The sequence below is a fragment of the Lonchura striata genome, chromosome 6 (assembly GCF_050655825.1).
Source record: "Lonchura striata isolate lonStrDom1 chromosome 6, ASM5065582v1, whole genome shotgun sequence".
Taxonomy (NCBI): domain Eukaryota; kingdom Metazoa; phylum Chordata; class Aves; order Passeriformes; family Estrildidae; genus Lonchura; species Lonchura striata.
In genome coordinates, this window is record NC_140708.1 from 18,183,087 (window position 1) to 18,199,606 (window position 16,520).

At 37.5% G+C, this 16,520-nt stretch overlaps 1 protein-coding gene across 8 annotated transcripts in view; it reads left to right on the top strand.

Annotated features, from left to right (window-relative positions):
- The window catches only part of DLG5 (discs large MAGUK scaffold protein 5), a 107,816-nt gene that overhangs the window by 17,502 nt on the left and 73,794 nt on the right, over positions 1 to 16,520 (top strand). Inside the window, exon 1 of one of the 8 annotated variants that reach the window (XM_085583407.1) lies at positions 8 to 1,266. The exons of the other annotated variants lie outside the window; for them this stretch is intronic. Within the exon in view, the coding sequence (XP_085439533.1) occupies positions 1,212 to 1,266 (55 nt within the window). The 5' untranslated portion in view covers positions 8 to 1,211. Of the gene's footprint in view, positions 1 to 7; positions 1,267 to 16,520 lie in introns of those variants that run through there. 8 annotated transcript variants of the gene reach the window in all.

The following is a 16,520-nucleotide window of genomic DNA, read 5'->3' on the forward strand; positions in this document are numbered from 1 at the left end:
GCTGATGTTTTAGTTTATACCAGTGGTGTTTCTTGTAAAAACGTACAAAAACGTGGTTTGGGTTTCTTTAGTTAGTTAGTTAGTTGGGGGTGGTTTTTGTTCTTTGTTTGTTCATTTCTTTGAGAATCCTGTGTGGGTTTTTAATTTTTTTTTTTTTTATGGGGGTTTTCCTCTGTTTTTGGGTTGGGTTTTTTTTGGTGTTTTTTTTTTTTTTTTTTTTTTTTTTTTTACTGCTTCTCTTCAGCCACTCTTGGACAAAGGATTCTACTCATTTACAGTGAAAGCTAATGCTGGAATGTCTTCTACAGACCTGTGTTGATAAACGTTCTGTTATCAAGAATAAAATTTTAAACAGAAAAATGTTGATATATGCACACTGTCTCATGATTCCAACAATTTGGAAAACAAAAAATATGGGTGAATAGAGATGTTGCTTTAAAAGAATATTGCCATGCCAGGAAGCACATGAAGTATTTTGAACCTGTATCTAAACTGATTGGCAAGCAAGATGTGAATTTGTGTTTCATTTATTCAGACACTGCTCTTAAGATTGTTAGTGCTGATTTTATAACTTCTTGTCACTTTAATATGAATTTATTTTGCAGCTTGATTAGCAGTGTTCCAGTAATTCTTGATTGTTGACCATACAGAACTATATTTTCTTTAGCCCCCCTCACACCACAGCATTAACTTGTATTTTTAAATCACAGGGACTGAGCTCAATTGTGTGGTTGTAGTCATAGAATATTTGTTGGTACATATACGCTGCTTGGCAAAAATAATATGCTTGCTTGTAATAAACACTTCCTGTGTGCTTTTTTCATAGTTTCTTATTCCAACTTTTTGTTTTCAAGCTTGCATTAATTTAAGCTTAAGGCTTATTTCAAGTTAGGAGCTTGCTTGCTGATCTCATTCATCCTGAAAGCAATGCTGAAGAGGCCAACAAATACAATTATAGCTATAACATAGTAGAAATAAGGAAAATGAAGTGTTATGCAGGCAGCACCTGAAACCAGGTGATAATGACTATAGTTATTAAGCAAACTTGTCTGTCTGTAATGAGAGACCTGTTTGTGGAACACAGACTTGATGAGGAAGACAATAACAACGTGATAATGACAAAGCTTAGCTGGGTTGGGAGGATTTGGGAGCAGCATATATGAGATACTGTCTGTACAATCAACCTGTAATCTTTGGAGTTGAGAAGGAAGATGAGTTGGAAGAGAGCAGAAGCAGAAATGCATTACTCTAAAGCTTCTCTGAAAGGTATGGGAAAGTTGAGTGGTTGCATTGGTGTTGAGTATCTTTATGGGCTCTTTGTCAGTATTCCTCTGGCTTTCTGCTTGGTTTTGGAAAGGAAATAGCTAAAGGTTGTGAACAATTTGAAGAAATGTTTCTTGTTTCCTTTTGTAATTTCTTTATGTTACTCTTCTCCTTTTCTGAGGGATTTGATTTTTCATAGCATTGATCTGTGGTTAGATGAGCAGTGAATAGATTTATTTCAGCTGTTCTTTTAAGTAAGTTGGCTGTAAAATACAGCAAATTGCTGTTTACAAGCAGAAAGTAATGGAAATAAATTGCCAAAATTCCTTTAAAAGAGAAATATTATGACTGGGAAATCAAAGTTGAATATTGAATCCAGCTTTTACTTTATAAGGTTTATGCTAAGAATTGTGTAGCATGAGGAAGTGAAATATTCTGTGGTCAAAATCAGAGTTTTCTAGTGGTTTGATTGCGGTAGTGTCAAAACCTACTTCCCTCTTTCAGTGTTCAGCAGCATGGGAAGCTCTTCTGCTGAAGTCCCAATAACCTGGGTTTCCTGTGTTTGTGGGGAGACTGATTAAAAGCAAAATGTGGGGGAAGAGAATTCTTTCTTCCTTCCAAGACTTGTATTTGTGTCTTTGTTGTGTCCATTCCAACCCAGGATGTATGTTCTATAGTCAGATATGTGCTGTGAAGTAATTTCTCCTTGAACCACATTACCTTTTTAATTTTGTATAGAACGTGTAGCAATTGGATAGCTTTTCAGGTCTTATGTGGGTTCCCGGGCAGTCAGCTTTCCTAGAGACAAGCTAAGTGATTTCTGGTAACAGGTTGCCAGTAGCTAAAATGGCATGTCAAAAAAATTCCAAGCATGTCATGGGTCTGCGTGTGTCATATACAATTTGACAAAAGGGAAGGGTCCTTAAAAGTGTGTTGTTGAAGTCATGAGTGTGCAAGTGTGATGTATCAATTTATACCTTCCTCCATTTATAATCATGTATATAGGGTATAGTCTTACCAGCAGGTGAGGCTGGAAAATGAAAGCATTGTCACTCTGGCTTTGAAGACATCAGAGCTTTCTGTAAGTGACTTGAATGTAAACAGAGGTTTTGGGAGTCACTATCCTCAGACATGGTGTTTTCATTTCTGTATCAGTGTTCCTACATCCTTGATTATTTTATTCCTTCTGGGAAATCCCATGGGAGAGTTTGTATTGGCAGTGTATGTAAGGAAGTTTTGAGCTTGCAGCTGCAGAATCAGGTGGAAGTTGCTGTATTTTGGACATTCTGCAGCCTGTATTTTAGATGAAGTGAGGGCTATAGGTGTTGCTGTGGAAGTTAATTTATTGGCACAATGTTGGTTCTGCAGTGTGTGTCAAATGGGACGCGGGTGAAATCATAAATTCTGAAGCTTGCCAGGCTTTTCTAGATGACCTGGTGTATTGAAGGCGCAAGTGGGGCTGCAGTTCAGAGTTATTGTTTTTTTATGAAACTGTCATTCCTAATTGAACTTTTTTTTTTTTTAATACTTTATTGATTAGTAAAGTGAGATCTGTAGTTGGTGTTGAAACACCTTCCAGAGTTTCTTGTACCTGTAGATACACACACAGGGTCCTAGACACATCTCCAATGTACACCACTGCAAGACATTTGGACAGAGGAAATTATGCTTTTAGTGGATGTATGAAACTGGAATATTACTCATTCTCAGTTCTTTAACTGGTGCAATAATTACTGTAGTATTTCAGTAGTGAGAACAGATTTCAAAAGGAGCAAATTGCAATAAAGTACCAAGGTTCAAAGTTTTGGAAACATGAGTAGCATTTCATTCTGCATATTAACTTCTTATTCCAATCAAAAAAAAAAGTCACTAAGGATGAAAATAAGTGTTAGATGGTGAACAGCAGTTGTCTTCTCCTGGTGCTTTGCCGAGGCTCAGCTTCTGAGGATCCTATATCTCCTGCAAGTTATAAAGAGATCTTCTGTCTGTTTTGAGAAAAAATAAACAGAATGGGGATCTCTGTCATCTTGGTGTGAAGACTAAGATTTGAGGTCAGCAGCTTTTTCAGTCTGCGGGGAAATGCAGGGATAGAATTAATGTGTCTTTACTGTTTGCTTCACTGACACAGAACTTAATTTATGTGAGACATGCAATTTATGTGGGAAGTATAAGAAAAGTTTTTCTTTTCCTGTGTTTTGCATCGGAGCATTTGTTGTTTGAGCAGAAACAGGAATATTGAGACAAATGAACATTGGCTCCAGCTGTAGATCAGGTTACTCTAGGTTCTTAATTTCATCCCTTTGTCCAGCAATTTGAAAGCACTCTTCAACATCCTTCTCAGAAAATTTTTGCAACGTTCCTCTGTTCAGACAATAAGCAGAATTTTATTGGCCTGCCTTTTTAACAACCACAATACTGCCATACTGGAGCTTCTGTCTTGGTTACAAGAGTGGATTTTATCATTCGAGTTTTATTTGTGTGTACAAGCCATGCTGACAGATATTCTGCTGTTCACAACTAAACACAGAAGCAGCAGGACTTCTTAAAACAAAAGTTGTGGTTTGTTTTTTAGGGCTTCTGGGTCATGAATCTCATTCCTCTTAAAACACATTGTTAGAGCTTTAATGTTGCTTGACTAGACCCGTAAAGAACATATGCATGCTACATTGCAACTGTAGGCAGTTTTATCTAGGATATTCTTTTGCTTTGAGTTTGCTGGAATTTTTTTAGTAGAAAAAAGTCAATGTGTTAGCATTAATTTTTGGTTTTAAAATTGGTTTTTATTGTTTAGGTTAACATAATTTAGCTTAATACCAAACTGCATGAAAAAGGCATCAACCGTGTAAAGATTTATCATGCCTTACATGAGTGTGATTTGGTTTTTGGATTTTCCTTATACTTATTTCCTTATACCTGCTGCTTATTGTGGGTGTATGAAGTTGAGCTGTGTTTCAGGCTGCGCTGTCACAATGAGATCGGCGATACAGTGGCAGGACAGCTTGTGTGCCGCAACACAGTTCAGAGTGCAGTCAAGAAAACTTCCCTGCTTATCTCTCCTGCCCTTGTTCTTTGCATGATTTTCACTTCATGCCATCTGTGCTTAGACTGTCTATTCACAAGGACACAGGAGGTGTCAAGTGCCCTGGAAGTTTGGCATGGGAAGCAAAACACTAAAGAAGGAGTTGGTATTACTCCTTGATAGGTGAACATTTCCTTTCACACCACAGCACTTTCTCCAGACCTATTCCTGCTCTTAATTAGCATGTAGTATTGTGAATATCCTAATTCTTTTTCATCCACTTTTTCTGTGCCTGTGCCACTTACTAAAATGCAGTGGTTTATGGATAGCCACTAGAGAACAGGCTGAGCTACTATGAGCGGTTCTGTTTCTCAGAAAGCTTTCTGCGTCCTATTAATTTTGGGAAAAATACACTGTAAATTGACAGTTGTTAAGGTTGATTTCTGTTCTCTTTGTGTTGAGTATTGCTGGCTAAAACTTCTGGCTGCTGAAACCCCATCTGTTATCTTTCTTCTTTATTTTCATTGTTTGTGGGAAGAACAATACGTGTATAGTCAATAGGCATAGTGTGTTTTAACGGATTTTGATCTGAAATTTTAAAACCAGTAATAATGCTTTCAGTTATTACTAGATCCCTATTCATGCTCTTACAAATGTAGGCTACAGCACTTAGCATAAGATACTATTGATCTTGAGCTCAGGTATAGAGGGTGGAATTTCTTTTTGCTAGTTCATAATTTTGGGAAGGTAAACCTAAACATAATCTTGCTCCTATGTATCAACAGTGACCCTCTTAATTATTTCTTAAGTTTAGTTTTAAAAAAAAATGAATCAAGCCACCTCATTGTTCTGTGCCAGGGCTTGCAACAGAAAATTGTTGTCATTTGTTCCAAGTGACATCTGCTTGTTTAACTCATCACACAGAAAAACCACCTTGGTAAATTGAATTAAATACGCAATCCACCTGTCTTTGTGCTACCTCTTGTTGCCAATTAAGACTTCAGTTTTTTCTGCTTAATGAACATACTTCCTCCACATAAAATATTCTATATTAAAAAAAAAACCCACCAAAACAACCCAAAAAACCAAAAGTATGCAAGTGTTTTGCTTACCTAATTTCCTGAAAAGTAGAAGATATAGGCATGATTTCTGGTTTTGAAAAGAGAATACTAGATTTCTGGGTAGGAAACAGGGATATTGATGAGGTGATGGGTGTTTTGTAAGATTATCATGTGTAAATTGGACTGTTTGCTTTCACAATACAGCTTTTCATTCTCTTCTCCAAAAATATAGATCATAAGAGTGCCCTCTCCAAACAGTACTGAAACTTTTACCTTTTTCATGCTAAGACAAACAAAAATTTAAAAGTGGGAAAATTATAGGGGTTGGCTTCAGTAAGAAGATCAAGAATGTTTCAGAAAGCTGTGAAAGATGATGATGAAAAGCTAGAGATCTGTTTAGTACAGGGGCCAGCAGGTTCCTTAGGGCTCTGGTTTCTACTAGTAAGGGGAGCATCTTGTGTGATTGTTGTTTTCCATTGTCCTAATGGACCAAGAATAACTTGGCTGTTGCAGTTTGGATTTCCTTATCCTGTTTCTCCTGGTTCTAGTAGTTGGGGTTTTTTTCCCCTCCAGTAGAAGGGGAATGCTTTGGAAGATCCACTGTACTTTTGAAAACACAAAGCAAATTCTAGTGCCTCTCTAGATCTGCCAATAAAAAAAAAAATGGTTTTTTTTGTGTATAGTCTTTCTGTTTGAATGTTTATCTCCACAATTTCTTTGAATCATTTTGTGTCTTATGTTCTCTTCAGCTGTCCATTGTCACTGCTATTTATTTTCTGGATATTACTTTTATTTGTATCTGTTCTTACTTTGTGTAGGTGATAAATGTGCAGTTATGTTTCTGTGTGTGACAAAGCATCCCAATTCCCAATCTGCCAACACTTTGTTTCTGATGAATTTTGGCCAGAGAGCACTACTTGCCATGCAGGCATGAATCAGTGGATCATCATTTAATCTGTGCAAAGGCTTGTCCTTTTTTGCATGAGCTGAGGAACCGGGGAGGTGACATTTTAAAAACACTTAAGTTGTGATGAGAATCATCTTGCCTTGAAAAACCAGATGATGCTGGTCTACTGTGCCTAAAAGTCAAGTGATTAATAATAATGGTCAGTATTTGCATTTCTAGGGATGATTACAGGAGTTCAGCCTAGAAGTAGCAGGAGGGAGGTAAGTTCTGTAACCAGTCAGGGCTTATTCTGACTTGTTGAAAACTTCCCTGATAACAGATTTTTAGTGAAGGGGTGTTGCTCATCTCTTCAAAGGGTCACAGTAGTGCAGATATTCATAGTTTAGTTTTCCAAAACTTTTCTGATGACTTCTCTTTACTGTCTTGAAGGCACCACCAAAGAGCACTCAAAGGTGTGCTTTTTGATGGGCAAACTTCTTAATGTAGAATTAACAGGTTCCAGATGTTCTTATATACAAACTGAGCTCAGTTTTGAATTGTAAAGCTCCTGGTATTCCTGGGAGGTTGTTTCTGCCCAGTGTGACTTGGATAGTTGCAAATATTGATCAGCTCCTGGATTTTATGTATTTTTATTTTTTTATTAGCCTACCTGAAGGTAACAACTTAATTGTATTGCTTATTATATTATAGGACTCTGATGCATTGTTAATAGTGCAGAGGACTGAGACAGGAGCTCTGTTTGGGTGGGTGAAGAGAGCTTGTATCGGGTTTTATTTGTTTGTTCTCTCAAGTGTTAATGTACATTTGTGCATTGAGACTCTTCCCTCTGATAATCTGTCTAGAGAATAGAGAAAAACATGCTTTATGAAGCAGAAAGATAAATAAATGTGACCAGTCTCAAACTCTCACCTGTCATAATATGTAACTGGATACATACAGAGAACATGTGAAAAAATAGGAGTGCTCATGGGATTAAATCTTTCTGGTTCATCCCATTGTCCTCATACTGAAGATAAGTAGCATGTAGGTAATCTAACTTGGTTCTTGATCATAAAAGTCTGAGCCTCTGTTAAGTCATAAATGTTTCCTCTGGCTGGAAACAAGTTGTTGGGTGTTGGGCTTTTTTTGTTTGGTTAGTTTATTTTACTTTCAAGATCTCTCCAGTGGCTTGGATTTATTTTCCTTCACTTATTTCAATTATCTCAGTCCTGTGCTTTTTTTTTTAACTATTGATTTATTAAGTACTTTTGGAAGAATTTCTGCATTTTAAATAAAACAGAATCAGCACAAGCATCTTTAATTAAAAAGTAAATTTAGCCCTTAAGTGAAAAGTTGCAGGATTTATTTTCCTATTAGGATAAATGGTAGCAAGGAAGTGAAAGCAATGATTTAAACAGCTACATGCTATCAATCCTCTTTTCAGTTGAAGAATTTAAATTTTCTTTGAAGTTTTCCTGTGATGTTATTTGTGAAAGAAAAGAGATAGTTATATGCTTTTGTACAAATTAAAGCCCTTTGGGGATTTTTTGTGTTGTGGATTTTGAAATGTGAACTACTTTCTAATGGATCCAAACTAATATTCACAGTTGTTTTTGACATCTCTTCTAATGTATTCAAAATGTCAAATTTTGGAAGATATTATCCAAGCAGAAAGAAGATGTAGTGATGAAGATTCCCATGAAAAATTTGTGGTTTATAGCACTCTTAGGAAAGATGAAACTGTTGAGCTGATCTCCAGTCATCTTGTTTGCTTTTACATACTTCTGTTTACACAATTAGACTTCCTTTTCTTTTCTTCTACTTTGTATCCTTAACATTAAAATATTGCAGCAACATATGAATAGGTGGATTTGGAAAAACTGTGATTGAATGTAACCCACTTGTTGGTAATTTAACTATCTTGAATATTCTTGACTTATCTAAGGGCAATATAGAATAAGAATATTTCTGTAACAGCAGCAGTACTATGAGAGAATAAAGAAAAAAAGTGGTGAAAATATCTTGTAGAGAAAAGTTGCAGTATCAAAGATGGCTGTAGTTCATGATGGAAGATGTTAATCCTGTGATAAACAGTGATTCTTCTCAGCCTGTGTCTTCTTTGTAATTTCCTAAGCAGTTTTTCATGTTATAGAGTAGTGGTCTTTTTTGTAATGTCTTTCACATATTTGGTGGTTGTGGGTGCAGTAGCACTGTAATTCATCCCACTTCAGGCTTTAGGAGGGTTTTGTTTTGGGGGAAGCCTTTTCTTAGTTTATAGGACTTGGTTTTGATTATAGTTTAGTTAGTGTTTAACGGTGTCAGTGTTTCATGCTGGAAACTGTGTATGTGAGGAAAACAATGGATGCAATGAATGTTTACTTTTTTTTTTCCTTAAACTCATTACCATTCTCCTCATGTTTTTTCTGTCCTCTGCATATCCTTGACATCACTCTTCTCATAGCTATTGTTGAAATGGGAAGCACAATAGAACACTTGATCCTGATGGCAGCTGGTCTTATTGACACCATCTCCTTTACAAAAAGCCCCAATATCTACAGAACTTGTTCAGGGAAAAAGATGTAAAGAAAGCCAGTATTATGAAGAGAAGAGGTATCAAATTCAGCCATGAAGCCTGCTCAGCAAAGCCCATTCAAGGCTACTTTGGAGAACACATACTTACTTCCTCATCTGTTGCTGGTGTGGAATCAGTGCAATGTGGATGTTTATTTGGTTAAATGAAGAGGTTGCAGAGTGTTGCAGTCTGCTATCCCCAACCACCTGGCATGTTCATTGAGGGCATGTTTGTGCTGCCATTGGTACATAAACCTGAATGTTTCAACTATCCCCACTCAATCTTCATGCCTGACAAGTGGTGCTGATGGGGAGGCAGCATCTTCATTTGCTCCTCTGCTCAAAAATGAAGATGAGATGATTAAGGAGAAACAAGACCTTTCTGACGGGCAGATGACTTCCCAGTCACAACAGGCCTTGACTTATTGTCATAGTTGCCTGTCTCGAGTGAGAGGCCACTCTTATCCCCTCAACATCTGTAACTTCTGCTGTTTGATATGCCAAGTTCTACTTCTTCTGTGTTGTTGTCCTGCGTGCCTTCTTGTCACTGTCTTAGTGGACTAGGGCATTATATTTGCATTTCCAGTAGCATGCTGGACATCAAGTGTATTTGCTGAATTTTTGGCATGTCTCTCTTCCACAGACTCCATGGAAGTCTTCTGCACTCCATATACCTTAGTGTGTGCTGCCATGTAATGCTATTGCTTCCTGTCAGAGTGTGATTTGAGGCTTTTGTCAGTACACTGTCAGTGCGTTAAGCTTTAGAACTTTTTCTAGAATTGATAGAGCAAATAGCATTTGGCTGCCTGTATTTCAGGCATTGTCACTCCCTTCTCGCCTGCACCCTTACAATTGCTCTTACGGTGTAATTATGTGTTCTGAAAATCCTCCCCTTAGGAAGATTTGCCTGTCTGTCACTAGAACCTCAAGTTCCCACCTATTGCTTGTACAATGGATTGCTTGGTAACCCAGACCTGTTGGATTAAGAGGTCCTAAGTAAGTCTTTAGCTACTAGGTGACTTGCTACACTTGCAGCAGTTACAGTTGCTTTCTCTTGCAAAAAAGCTAAAGGGCCAATCTAGCACAATGATAACCTCGCTATGTAAGAAAACTCCTCTCTAGACACTCAAATGGATTTAGTCTCCAAACAGGGTCTTGTCATTAAGAAGCCTCTAGGAATATCTAAGCAAGGAAACTCCTTTGGCATTGCAAAGCAACCATGTGGCTGCCTCCTCACTCTGCACAGCAGAGGCTGAGAACATGGTCTCCTCCTTGTCCTTCCATGACCGAGAGAGAAGGAAAAGTAGCAGCAGTTGCGTCCTCCAGAGAAGAGGCAAACCCCAGGAATTCAAGCTATAATTGCTTCCAGATGAGTTCCTTTTTCTCCAGCATTCTCTGCTCTTAGCTCGCAGGTAGAGTGAGCATTTGTATGCATGAGTGCACTGGTACTTGGGGGAAGATGGCTTTCTGTTCTGTTTAGTTACACGTGTTACTTTTGCCTTTAGGAAGCTTAAGCACTATTTTTCTGTGTATTCCCTGTGTGTGTCAGGGAGAGATCTGCTCACACACAACCTGGCAGTGCCTGTGGATGAGGTTATCAGGCTGTTACACCCCATCACAGCCGAAGGTTACCTCCGGTGAGGGATGGGAAGTTCTTCTGGGTGGTGCAGCTGTAACCAGAAGACGCATGAAGTTCATGCCTGGGGATTACTGCATCAAACTATTTTTGTAAATAATTCATAGGTAATAGATTTCTGTAATAATCACTCAGTACAGCAGAGCAATTAAGGACATACTTCATGGTGTTGTTTGAATGAGAGCATAGGTCTGATTTCTTTTTATATATCTGTGTGTTTGTCTTTGGAAAAAGTATAGTCTGTGTATCAAATGTATTCTTAATTGATACTGTTACGTTCTCCTCCCCAGCTTCTGAGGTCATAGCAGTGCTTGCAAGAGTTGTCTGGTTAAGCTATTAGCTTTGTGAAAACTGATAGATTTCTGGAAAGATCCTGTATGATTGCTCCAATCTGCCTGGGTCACTTTGCCATGGATTCGACATTTCCTTTATCTGTGGTACTTGGTGTGTACAAGTAGCATTCACACAGTTCTGATGACCTTCCTGTAATTGCAGATGCCCTGAACAGGACTTGGGCCTGAAGTCTGTAGGTAACAAGGACTGACATCTCTTTTACTGAGCAGAGTCTTGTACTCTGTACCTACAGAATAAATATATATGTATTTAATATGGAATTAGTGCTGGCAGTAGGATTTCCTCATCTGCAGCACTAGGAGTGGAAAAAGCTGTGGTTTTTGTTCTTCCTTACTTTTGCTGTCTTAAATGAAGTTGAATGTCCAGGAATAAAGTTAACTTGCTAAGGTGATAGGAAGATTTAAGTTAAATTCATGAGCTTAGGTGTATCTTTTCTCTTAGCCTTTAAAGTAATAACTGCTGTAAACAGAGACAGAAGCTTGGATATAAGTGCTCTTCTGTATGAAAGTGTTTATAGATTTTTCTATTGTAACAGCACAACAAAGTTGAGTTTACAACCGTTCTGTTACATACCTTAATGAAACCATCTTGGGACATAATTTTCCCCTTTTTTTGGTCTGAGTGAGCATTGAATATTAAAGCATGCTATGAAGAGCTATATAAGGAGAGTTCAATATTTTTAGGGCTTAGCTGGTGGGAGTATGCATCCCCTTTCAAGGTTGCAAGGGAGTTTCTGGAGCATTGTGCCAGATTTTACACCAAGTAGCATGAACCACTCATTTGATGCATGAGTTGGAAAAGTCAAATCTCCCAACGTGACTCTTAATTTCAAAGGAGGCACATTTAGTATGATGCCCACACAGTCCGAATTTGGGTGGTTGTGTTGATGCATCTCTTGCAGTCCTGAGAGCAGTAGGTATGAACTGGTTTGTAACTTGTAGGTAACTTCCTCAGTCATTTGCTGGTTTGGTGCTTCAATAGTAATGAACTGCTTTCTGAGAAGAGCATTCCAACTACTTTGTTCTGGTTCTTGTTAGAAAAAGAAGTTTGGCCCATGTTGATGTGCTAGGGTTGTAGAAATGAGGGTATTCAGAGAAGACAGATAGCTTTATAAGATTAAATTGTACTCAGGTCTGAGTTTAGAAAAGGTAGATGGTATCAGGAGAGGGTAAAAAAGCCTTTTTTTATTATGTTTTATAATTTTTTCTTTGGCTTATCATACATAATCCATCAAACAACTGGAATGTTCTTGATAGCTAGAAGGAAGAAAAAGTGGATACCTTTGCCTTTTTGCCAGTGAAGTGGATTCCTCAGAATACATTAATGGGAATTGTTAAAGCATCTGTGTCAAAAATTCATAAAAATATCTGTAGTTGTTTGATAAGATAGTCAGCTGTAATACCACACCATATTTTAGAACAGAGGACAGCACTGCTGCATTGATAATTAGCTGCATAACCTGTGCAATCCACATGAGCTGAAATATAGGATAATTGGCTTTACCTACCTGCACTGCATTTTTTACTAAAACTTGATTTTAAATGCAAATTTTTCCCATCTGTACTAAATAGTGAGGTTGAATAATTCATAATCAGTTCCTATTTTCTCTGCCTTTTGTGCATGGACCTATAAAAGTAAATATTTCACTTGTTCAGATGTTGCTAAGAAAATGAGAATTTTATGGGTATTTGTCTAGTGTTGTTTTTAATAGCTGAAGATCTGATGCTGTACTGACTGACAACTAGGCACAGAATTCAGGGCATCTTTACTGATGTCTCTGGCCTTTGGCAGGTTACTTAAGTTTTTTAATCTATGTCTTATCATAAATTGTCATATTAAATCATAATTATCACTTAAATATGACTTTATGTTTGTTTTTACTAAATGTTTCAGAGAAAGGTGCCCCAGCCCTTCTTCTTGTGTGGCGTCTTCTGTCTTTATCAGGAGTGTATTTTTAATCACTTAGAATTCAAGATTGAATTAAACAATAAAGCATCTATATTTTCCCAAACAGCTCTTTTAATAATAATATCTAAATATCTCATTAACACCTTGTTATAAAAAGCTTTTTCTATTGAAAAGGAAAATAAATATTTTGACCCGCACCATTTCTGTAAAACTGTTCCAGACTGAGCTATTTGGGAAATAAAAAAATATGGGTTTTTAGCTGCTTAATTATTTAAAAAGCCATTACATGTTCATTTAGTTTTCATGGTGTCCTAAAAATAGATATACAGAATAAATAACAAAGCTGTGCTTGAAAGCAGATGGGGAAGAAATAGCAAACTTTTGGTGAGAGGGCATCTACTTTTATTCGACGTTTACTGCTAAGTTTGTACCTCTGTTCTTGGAGTTGCTCATCTCCTTCAAGGTAGACGACCATGAAACATCTGAGGTAAGTGTGACACAGATGGAAGCAAATACCCAATTGAAGGTTTTGTATGAGATCAGAATTTAGAGTCTGAATTTCACACAGTTTGCATGCAGTGACCATGTCTTGTGGTTTGTGACAAATCTGGCTGCACAGGCTGCCAAGGAAAAGGAAAGAATAGCTTCAGACACAGAGCACGGCAGATCCATGTGGTCTTGAGCTCCTTGGGCAGTTTTGTTGTTGTAAAGGCAAAGGGAGCATTGAATTCTGGGTCATTTCCAGTTGTAATCAAACAACTGCTCCCCCCAGCATGTAGGAGTCCTGCCAGTGTCAGTGTGGTTTGGTGCATGGAGATGTGGATAAAGCAATGTTTGTTGTGCTGCCCTCTCATCCAGTGCATTGGACTTCTGTCAGAAAAATCATTTGCTGACAATAAGTGGAATCAGCTGGCAGTCACTGCATAGGGAGGTGGGAGGAGGAGCAGAATTCAATTAACAATGGAAATTTTCAGCTGAGGAGCATGGAGGGTTTTTTAACATTATCCTTAAACACAGAGAGGTAGCAAAAGAAATTTGTACAGGTAAAGTCTCTTTCAGTCTCAGTCCTACAATAAGTCAAGTGTTCCTAGTTAGAAATCATGCCTAATTTTGGAGTCAACCATACTGCAGGTCTAAATGCTGTCCCTAAAGATGGATGATCTACCAAGACCTGCGCAGCCAAAAGCTGAGCACTCCATCTTGTGGGATAAAACACCTCATGCTCTTTGAATAAACCCCCTTGTTCTTCCCACACAGCAGCAGGTTCAGTATACTTGTCTCTGTGGCCCTGTGCTGAGGGTGTTTGTCTGAGGCGGGAGCTATTGCAACACAGTTGAGTTCATGTAAGGAAGCTTGGAAGATGAAATAGCCTCCTTTGAGTTGAATTGTAGATAATGGCAGGGGGAAATAATTAGAGGATTGAAAGCCTATGTGCAATTAATTTTGCAAAGGTGAATCCCTGTCCCTTCTTCAGCCACTCCAGTCCCCTTGGATACACTATACTTTATACTATATACTTTAGAGCTATGGTCGGAGCCTGTGTATTTGGATGGAGAAGGATGAGAAGTTTCTATGTAGTACTGGCAGTTGACACCGTATTTCTCTTAATCTGAACACTATTTTTTCTCACAAGTCATTCAGTAATATCTCAGAAGATATCATACTTGATCCTTTGTAGTACTTTCTTACAGAAGGTGCAAACTTGTTTTGGAGTCATTATTTGGAGATTAGCTGACTTGGCTTTTTTAAGCTTCTCTTTTAAAAATGAGTGATGTCCAGTGTTATGTGGTGTTTCACAATTCAGTAGTTAGAAAGATAGAAGAGAGAAATTTCTGTTTTCATTTTGTGTGGCGAGTTTAATTCCACCGGTCTTGATTTGATAATGCTGATGAGGATATTGCTGGTTTAGACAGTTGCTGTCTTCTCAGGATGGGTAAGTTTTCTCTAGTTTTTTTCTTCATTATATTTTTTCTTCTTTCCTCCATTGTTGTCTTTCTCAGCAAGAAAAATACATACCACTCTTTCTGTGTGGCTATTGTGTGAAAGATGAAGGCAAACTGGAACACAGTTCTTTGTTGTCCCTGGAGGTGGCTTCCACACTTAAGCAACAAGTTCCTTTTCCAAGTTTGCAAGTTCTTAAGTGGCTGTCCTGTAATCTGATTAATAAAGACAGTAATAACTTAAAGAAATATGACTTGCTCTAGTTGTTGAAAATAGAAGGAAATGAGATTCTTAAGGTTCTCGAGTATATACTACAGCAATTTCTAAATCCCTGTGCTCTGCCAAAGCTTTTTAATACAGCCAGGAGCTGATCCAAAGCTTATGTCTGGATAATTAAAAGAGAAAGCAAGTCTGCCATGTCAAGACAGGATGGTTATGTGTTTTCTCTCACTGTATGAATGTGTATCTGTAGAAAATGTGTTTGTTTTTTTGTTTGCTTGTGCTTTTTGGGGTTTTCTTGTTGATGTAGTTGTTTTTGGGGTTTTTTCTTATTTCTATTTTTAAGTTGGTATAGGTTCTACTGTATTTCTCAGAATCCTGTAATTTCACCGTGTAATTTTGAACTTTAGGAACATGTCAGCAATTATTATAAATCAGTGAATTGAAATCAAATGTAGCAAGTTTTACCACTGGGGGATTTCAGTATGCAAAGTGAGTACAAGCAGAAAAATAATAAAGTGAACTATTTGGAAAAGTATGGTGAAAGGCATGTGAACTAGGTGTGAAGCACATTCAACCTTTATCTAAGAATGTATTTATGGCTCCTTATATGGTTTAGTGTTCAGCTCTTATTTTCTTTTGGTGAAATTGGACAAGATGGACAGTCAGAAAACATTAAGAATAGAAAACAAAATGGATAATTCTTTTGAGGGGAGGGTGAGTTTTCAACAAATTTATTAGAATACTGTGGTTGTGTGGCTTGCAAACAAACAGGGTGTTGTAGTGTCTTTGGTTATAGAAACTAACCTATGCTTTTTTCTTTTCTTTTTTTTTTTTTTTAACTGTCTAAATTACTGTTGGGATGATTTTGAGTGTTTTCATTACTGTGAGGAGGCATCCTAATGAGTGGGGAAATTTTTCTTGAAGCATTTGCCAGTACCAATGATGTATTGCTAGTTTGCTCAAGCAAAATATACCAAGCACAATGCCACTTTAGCCTGGATTTAATACAAGGATGTGTGTCAGTACAGTACCTTAAGATGAATTTTAATATTGTGACAGCTGTGTAGAGACCTCTGGTTATTGTTTCTGATGCTTACTAATACCGCTTCTGATGCCAAAGGTGGCACTTGTTACAGATAATGAACTTGTACCCTGTCAAAACCAGACAATGTTACTAGATTGTTGTTGTTATTGTAAGTGAGGAATTATGAATGGGTCAGATGATTCCTCCCCTCTTCACAATTGTAGGTTTTCTTGATAGCATGCCATGCATACCGGATCTTGCGTCTACAAATATGAGCAAATGTTTTAAGAACATTGCTTTGGAGAGTCATATTTCTCCACTGATGAAGTCAGCTTCACCAAACCTTTCTATCCATTCCAGAGAGCAGAATTTAATTCCTCTTAAATCCTGTCTCTCGCTTGTACTGCAGGACAAGAAGACAGAAAGGATCAGTGTCTTGAAGATAAATAAAATTAAGATCAGTTAAGAAGAGATTTTTGAGTCTTTTATTTCTTCACTCTTAAAAGCAAAATCAGCTAACAATCAATACAAGTTTCTTTAGGTCTGGAACTCCTATGTAATCTTTTAAGAGGAACTGGGCAATTTTGCTTTCAATTGCTGAGCATTAATTAAGTGTCACTTCCTGGCACAAGATT